The sequence below is a fragment of the Coregonus lavaretus genome (genome assembly GCF_964263955.1).
Source record: "Coregonus lavaretus genome assembly, chromosome: 21".
Classification (NCBI taxonomy): domain Eukaryota; kingdom Metazoa; phylum Chordata; class Actinopteri; order Salmoniformes; family Salmonidae; genus Coregonus; species Coregonus lavaretus.
The window spans coordinates 46767467-46776114 of record NC_140008.1 but is presented as its reverse complement, the minus strand read 5'-3'; the positions used below and the strand labels follow the sequence as shown (position 1 = coordinate 46776114).

Sequence of the window (8648 nt, the reverse complement as noted above, 5' to 3'; positions counted from 1 at the left end):
AGGTTTTACAATGCTCTAGCCACAAATGACTGCTAGCTTTTGTATAGAGTCATACCTTCGCTGACATCACCACTGTATTGTATCACTAGAATTAAGTTTATAGTACATTTTTAACCAGGGTTTCTGTTTGAAGACATGGGTTAGGCTAATCTGAAAGTGTGCAGATAACCACATGTTATTGTGGTTGTTGTGGTGACTGGAGCAGACCTGAGTAATGGGCATTAGTCAAATAAACAGGAGGGGGATATAGTCAGTCAGGAGGAACTTTGTGGAGTAAAGTGGAATGTTTACTGTCTCAGACGCCCTCGTAAGAAAACCTAAAGCAAAGGATCTTTAAGTTGCGTAAATAACGGAGAGCTGAAAGTCCTGCTGCCATATTTATATATGTGGTAGTTGTGATGCAAGTTGTTTTGACACTGTTTTTGGGCTGGTTGTGTTGTGTCCGACCCCAGCTGAGGCTGCGCTGCGGTGGGTTATTTTTACCATGGCCGGGGACCAGGTAGCTCTGACTGTGAACTAGGTTGTTGTTAGAAAGGGGTCATCCCAACAGGCATGTGCTGTAGGCAACTGGGAGAGAGAGAAAGACACTCTGTGGTGTGGTGGTTTCTCTGGACCTCTGTGTCAGGCCAAACAGCTGGATTTCTCATCTGCAAAACTCTAGCCTTGTCCAGTCCAGCCCCAGTCCCAGCCTACCCCCATCCCAGCTCAGACCAGGCCTATACCCCTGCCCAGTCTAGCCTAGCTTTCCTCAAGCCAGCTCAGCTCAGTGAGAAGCAGGAATGTGGTTGTCCTTTGTGTGCTGATGGCCCTAGCAATGGCCCCATGTATTGTGACTATTTTAGGCTTTTTGTGGGGTGGTACGTTATACTTTTTGTGCCCTCTTTCAGGCCCCTCACTTTAATGCTGCTGATCCAATACACACTTAAGCTCCTCCATCCATTGGACTCTCTCATATAACATAGGGCAACAGACACACTGTAGTAGTAAACTAACAGACCTGTAAAAAGTAGCAGTAGCAGAAATAGTAATAGTTACAACAGAACAGATGACAGCAGCTTCCTCTCCTCCTCATTCGCCAGTTCCTCCGTTCTGTGTTGCTCCCGCCCGTGGTGTGGTCAGGGTCGGGGTGCGTTTGATGCTCCCTCCCTCCACAGAGGGCACTGGCCGGCAGGCACCCATACATACAGAACCCTGAGGTTTCCCCTCCCGCCCAGCCCCAGCCCTTCCTGCCCATAATGTTTTGTGAGGCGTTAAGGCACAGACCGACCGGCTGACAACAACAAAAACAGGCAAACCATGCAGTCGAGAGCCTGGATCCCAGAGCCAGAAACCTCCAACCTCCCTCCTCAACGCTACCTCTCATTCTCTCCTCCTTCTCCATTTTTGGGTGTAGTGTTTTGTCCCCTCCCCCTCCCGTTTCCATTCTGTTGTTGTAAAAGGAGAGTAGAGTGCTGTGGTTGTTTGAGTTGGACCCAGCCAGCTCCTGTCTCTCCTGCTCGCCAAACACGCGGGACAGACACAGAGCTTTTATACTGCAGCCTCTCAAATCCCCTCACTTTTTTCTGCCTGTTTCGTCTGGGGTGTCTGTCTCCACGGTGGGCCGTGGAGGTGACTCCCAGCAGTGCTGCAGGGCCAGCTCCGGTTACCGTTACCGGAAGCCCAGCCTGGACTGGGACCCAGATCCTAGCCTATATCCCCCCAGCGTTACCTGAGAAACACAGCAAAGAGATATTCTGGCTCTGAGGCGATCCACTCTGCACTTTGGGAAGGCTGTTTCTAGCTACTGTTAGTTAGAAGAGCTGTATTGTTCCAATAGCAGGAGTGAGATCAGCTGTATGGCTGAGGGAGACACTACATCCCGAAAGGTTTAACACACCATACAACACTATGCACAAGTACTACGCTTAACAATTTGCACTGAACATTTTACAAAAACTAATTTAGTGGAAGAACTGTGCAGGTGCAAACTTTGGTAACGGAATGACAGTAAAACCTCCCTCTCATTTTATGCGACCACGTAAAAAAAAAAAAACTCTGCTCCGAATGAAGATTCAAAGATAAAGAAAGAATGGGATGTCTGCTATGACATGGCACCTTGAGTTTGAAACTACAGTAAGTGAAGTGGATTTACACCCGGTAAAGGCATTATGGTAACGGAATTACATAATGGGTCCCTGATCTATACTACACAGAAATGCATAATTATGGATATGAATGTCATTCTCCTCATGTTTCACAAGTTTGGACATCACAGCGCAAGACAGCACTGCACAGTAGAGTACAGTGCATTGCAATACAGCGCAGCACAGCAGAGCAGAGTAGGGTAGAGTTCAGTACAGTGCAGTAGAGTACCGTAGAATACAGTACAGTAGCATTCAGTTAAGTATAGTACAGTAGAGTACAGTACTGCATTCTACTGTACTGTACTATACCCTTTACTGTACTACTGTATTGTATTGGACTGTGCTCTACTCACTGTACTGTATTGTGCTGTACTGCATTGTATTTTACTGTATTCTACTGCACTGTGCTATCCAAACTTGTGAAACATTCTTCTATGATAGGTTCAGATTTGGTCCAGTCCGGTCCACCTGTGGACGTTAACATCAAGGCCAGGGTGGACTAACCAAATTTCAATTACTTTTCGACGTCCGTGTAGGTCGGTGCTCAGTTGGTGAAGATGCTGGCTACAATAAATGGAAAGATAGGGGGCTCATGGATAGCTGTCAGTAAGAGCTGGGAGTGGTGACATTAACTGGAGAGTGAGAGAGAAAGCAAGAGAGTGGGGGAGGGGTTGTCCAGACATACTGTTTTAACACTCTTGGTTTGTCCACCAGACAACAGAAAGACAAAGAAAACAGTTATGAGCTGAACATAACAGTATGCCAGTGGAAGGGAGGACAGTAGCAGGTGACCCAACTGTGGTTTTTGGCTATTATGATTTCCCATTGTAGCCAATTCAGATGCAGTAATTCCGTTACAGATTTTTTTTATTGTTCCATTACAATTTGGTAATGGAATTATGAGTTTGAATCACTAAATAATTCATAAACAAACTTGGTATCAGTAAAATCACTATAACTAATTAATAGTTCTACCTTTACTTGTTACTTTTGTGAACTTTCATTATCCTCCCTCCTAATGAGCGAGAGAATATAGAAAATATCTTAAAGATATGTGTGTTTTTGGTAACGGAATTACAAGGCACAAGGCAGTATTTCTTAAACTTACAGAAGGCAAACAATTTCTCAAAAACGAAATCTAAGTGTTGATATTAGTTGGCAGCGTTCTTTACGTCAACATTATTGTGTTTTGATGTATTTCTAATACCTTTACTTTTTCGGATAGATGTTTTCTAAGCCCCCTTTTACATTTGTTTATCCAGAAATGAAAGCCTTTACTTATGCCAAATGTCTAAGATGGAAAATGGTTGAAAATGTTATCTATGCCTTCATTTCCCAAAAATGTAGACTCTTAGCTTTCATATGACACCCAATTTGGTATGCTCCTATGAACTTCAAATGTTGGTGCTCATGGGTCCTTTTCAGTGGAAATGCCCATATATAGTGTGCGACGCTCTTTCTTTTTACACAGTTTACTCTCCGTTAGTCAGCACCTCTACAAACATTTGGGTGTGAGTCAACTCATTTGGGGGGGATGCTTTTTATTCAGGGAGACCGGGTAATATATTTGATCCAGATGTTAGTAATATCTACAGTCCGAGCCGAGACAAGACTGAATTCAGACAGCCCCCTGTATTGAGTTTGAACTCTAACCATCATCCCTCTCTCTCGTTCTCTCTCTCTCCCTCCACAGTGTGTCCCTCCACCTGTAAGCATCGGGCCTGTACCCAGCATGGCCACTGCTGCCATGACCAGTGTCTGGGGGGCTGCTTGGAGGCAGGCAACGCCAGCAGCTGTGTGGCCTGCCAGAACCTCCAGCACCAGGACACCTGCGTAGACCGCTGTCCCCAGGGATACTACACCTTCAAGGGCTGGCGATGTGTCTCTCTCTCCTTCTGCCAGGACCTCCACAATCAGTGCAAGAATGGAAAGAGCAGCGACTGCCACGAGTACGTCATCCACAACAAAGCCTGCATCCCAGAGTGCCCCTCAGGATACACCACCATCAACTCTACCACGTAAGTCTTATATCTATAACTTGACAGCCATATACCACCATCAACTCTACCATGTAAGTCTTAGATCTATGACATGACAAGCCGTATACTAGGGGTTTAACGATTCACCAATACGCATCGGCCCCCTGTTCAAATGTTTAAGATATGAGTACATACAGTGGGGGAAAAAAGTATTTAGTCAGCCACCAAATGTGCAAGTTCTCCCACTTAAAAAGATGAGAGAGGCCTGTTATTTTCATCATAGGTACACGTCAACTATGACAGACAAAATGAGGGAAAAAAATCCAGAAAATCACATTGTAGGATTTTTAATGAATTTATTTGCAAATTATGGTGGAAAATAAGTATTTGGTCAATAACAAAAGTTTCTCAATACTTTGTTATATACCCTTTGTTGGCAATGACACAGGTCAAACGTTTTCTGTAAGTCTTCACAAGGTTTTCACACACTGTTGCTGGTATTTTGGCCCATTCCTCCATGCAGATCTCCTCTAGAGCAGTGATGTTTTGGGGCTGTCGCTGGGCAACATGGACTTTCAACTCCCTCCAAAGATTTTCTATGGGGTTGAGATCTGGAGACTGGCTAGGCCACTCCAGGACCTTGAAATGCTTCTTACGAAGCCACTCCTTCGTTGCCCGGGCGGTGTGTTTGGGATCATTGTCATGCTGATAGACCCAGCAATGTTTCACCTTCAATGCCCTTGCTGATGGAAGGAGGTTTTCACTCAAAATCTCACGATACATGGCCCCATTCATTCTTTCCTTTACACGGGTCAGTCGTCCTGGTCCCTTTGCAGAAAAACAGCCCCAAAGCATGATGTTTCCACCCCCATGCTTCACAGTAGGTATGGTGTTCTTTGGATGCAACTCAGCATTCTTTGTCCTCCAAACACGACGAGTTGAGTTTTTACCAAAAAGTTATATTTTGGTTTCATCTGACCATATGACATTCTCCCAATCCTCTTCTGGATCATCCAAATGCACTCTAGCAAACTTCAGACAGGCCTGGACATGTACTGGCTTAAGCAGGGGGACACGTCTGGCACTGCAGGATTTGAGTCCCTGGCGGCATAGTGTGTTACTAATGGTAGGCTTTGTTACTTTGGTCCCAGCTCTCTGCAGGTCATCCACTAGGTCCCCCCGTGTGGTTCTGGGATTTTTGCTCACCATTCTTGTGATCATTCTGACCCCACGGGGTGAGATCTTGCGTGGAGCCCCAGATCGAGGGAGATTATCAGTGGTCTTGTATGTCTTCCATTTCCTAATAATTGCTCCCACAGTTGATTTCTTCAAACCAAGCTGCTTACCTATTGCATATTCAGTCTTCCCAGCCTGGTGCAGGTCTACAATTTTGTTTCTGGTGTCCTTTGACAGCTCTTTGGTCTTGGCCATAGTGGAGTTTGGAGTGTGACTGTTTGAGGTTGTGGACAGGTGTCTTTTATACTGATAACAAGTTCAAACAGGTGCCATTAATACAGGTAACGAGTGGAGAACAGAGGAGCCTCTTAAAGAAGAAGTTACAGAGCCAGAAATCTTGCTTGTTTGTAGGTGAACAAATACTTATTTTCCACCATAATTTGCAAATAAATTCATAAAAAATCCTACAATGTGATTTTCTGGAGAGAAAAAAATCTTAATTTGTCTGTCATAGTTGACGTGTACCTATGATGAAAATTACAGGCCTCTCTCATCTTTTTAAGTGGGAGAACTTGTACAATTGGTGGCTGACTAAATACTTTTTTTCCCCACTGTAGGTCCGCGGGACTCCAAACCCATCCAAATGTAGCATGCATTGGTCAGGAAATTGATTCAAACATTATGAATTGCCAGTTCACTAAGTGTTTTTGCTCAATTTACTATAACTTCCCGGCCTCCCGAGTGGCGCAGCGGTCTAAGGCACTGCATCGCAGTGCTTGAGGCATCACTACAGACGCGGGTTTGATCCCAGGCTGTATCACAGCCGACCGTGACCGGGAGACCCATGAGGCGACGCACAATTTACCCAGTGTCGTCCGGGTCAGGGGAGGGTTTGGCCTGCTGGGATTTCCTTGTCCCATCGCGCTCTAGCGACTCCTTGTGGCGGGCCAGGCACCTGCAAGCTGACTCCGGCCGCCAGCTGGACGGAGTTTCCTCCAACACATTGGTGCGGCTGGCTAACGGGTTAAGCGAGCAGTGTGTCAAGAAGCAGTGCGGCTTGGCAGGGTCGTGTTTCGGAGGACGCATGGCTCTCGACCTTTGCCTCTCCCGAGTCCGTTGTGGAGTTGCAGCGATGGGACAAGACTGTAACTACCAATTGGATATCATGAAAAAGGGCAAAAAAATAATTGTACGAATAATTTACTATACCTTCCGAAAAAATACTGCGTCCTCTCCTTCAGCGTCGAACTAAGCATGTAATTGTGTTGACAGTCATTGATCGACAAGTCATATTGCATGCCGAACAACAACCCTAGCCTAGTCAAACTGTGCAGCTTCGCATGCTGACCAACGAGAGGTAGGCCTATTTCTGATCTGGCACATCTGCGGGTCACCTTCAGCATTCAAAATGTTTGTAAAATGGGTTGGCTTTATTAGTTGTGTGGCAGACCGGGGGTTCGATCAAGACGTTTACACAGATCCGACATGGACACAAGTGCGATACCTCAGTTTCAAGGGTGTTTATTTAAAACAATGAAGAAAAAGAAAAGAAACCGGTCTCCTCCAGGAGACCTCCTCCGGGTTACCGTCTTCTGGGCTCCGGGGAATGCTGTATTCTCTGGGGTAGAACACAGAGCCCCTCGGTTCGATCAGACCGTGAGGACGTCTGTCCGGTAGCAACCTCTCACTACCTCCAACCCTCCCGTGTGCTGCCCTCCTAGCAGCTTTATGGGCCCCGTACGGCTGGTGAGCAATCAGCCCCTTCATTACTCACCAGACTCAATCAGCCCCAATTAATCCTGGCCAGAGGACCCGTCGAGACCTGGCACATCCAGCAGAGAGAGCCACCGCCGCGTGATATAGACTCCGTCTGTCACCAGGCCTCGACGAGTCTCCCCCTGGTGGCTTGTCCGTGGTACGCCGCAGTTGAGTGACAACCAATGTAATTTGCTAGGTTATTTTGATCAAATGCCTAAACTACCCCCGGAGAGAACTCTCATCTGGCTATACAGGCTGATCATTAGATTTCATTTCGATTGTTCAGGTTCATCATCAGCAATAGTTTTGGTAGTTTTGCTTGAAACAATCATTTTATTTTTTATTTTTTATATGCTGGGTCAAGTTGATCATTTCATAATGAGGACAACAATAACTTTTGCTACATTTTTTTACATTTTACATTTTAGTCATTTAGCAGACGCTCTTATCCAGAGCGACTTACAGTTAGTGAATACATTTTTTATTTTTTTTTATACTGGCCCCCCATGGGAAACGAACCACCAACCCTGGCGTTGCAAACGCCATGCTCTATCAACTGAGCTACATCCCTGCCGGCCATTCCCTCCCCTACCCTGGACGACGCTGGGCCAATTGTGCGCCGCCCATCAGTCTCCCGGTCGCGGCCGGCTGCGACAGAGCCTGGATTCGAACCAGGATCTCTAGTAGCACAGTTAGCACTGCGATGCAGTGCCTTAGACCACTGCGCCACTGCATGGTTGAAGCGGGAGACTTTGAAGAAGAGAAGCTCACTCCAAGTAATCAAAACTTCCAAACGGTCTAAACCATTCGATTATGAGACGGGGGTGGAATCCAAAGTTGTCCTATATACACTGCTCAAAAAAATAAAGGCAACACTTAAACAACACATCCTAGATCTGAATGAATGAAATAATCTTATTAAATACTTTTTTCTTTACATAGTTGAATGTGCTGACAACAAAATCACACAAAAATTATCAATGGATATCAAATGTATCAACCCATGGAGGTCTGGATTTGGAGTCACCCTATAAATTAAAGTGGAAAACCACACTACAGGCTGATCCAACTTTGATGTAATGTCCTTAAAACAAGTCAAAATGAGGCTCAGTAGTGTGTGTGGCCTCCACGTGCCTGTATGATCTCCCTACAACGCCTGGGCATGCTCCTGATGAGGTGGCGGATGGTCTCCTGAGGACTCTCCTCCCAGACCTGGACTAAAGCATCCGCCAACTCCTGGACAGTCAGTGGTGCAACGTGGCGTTGGTGGATGGAGCGAGACATGATGTCCCAGATGTGCTCAATTGGATTCAGGTCTGGGGAACGGGCGGGCCAGTCCATAGCATCAATGCCTTCCTCTTGCAGGAACTGCTGACACACTCCAGCCACTTGAGGTCTAGCATTGTCTTGCATTAGGAGGAACCCAGGGTCTGAGGATCTCATCTCGGTACCTAATGGCAGTCAGGCTACCTCTGGCGAGCACATGGAGGGCTGTGCGGCCCCCCAAAGAAATGCCACCCCACACCATGACTGACCCACCGCCAAACCGGTCATGCTGGAGGATGTTGCAGGCAGCAGAACGTTCTCCACGGCGTCTCCAGACTCTGTCACG

The 8648-nt window shown here is 46.4% G+C and overlaps 1 protein-coding gene across 1 annotated transcript in view; it reads left to right on the top strand.

Moving 5' to 3' along the window:
* LOC311148928 (insulin receptor-like) overlaps nt 1-8648 on the top strand; it is a 216243-nt gene that overhangs the window by 150784 nt on the left and 56811 nt on the right. Inside the window, exon 3 of the mRNA XM_084185957.1 lies at nt 3817-4141. Coding sequence (XP_084042083.1) covers nt 3817-4141 — 325 coding nt within the window. The remainder of the gene's footprint in view (nt 1-3816; nt 4142-8648) is intronic.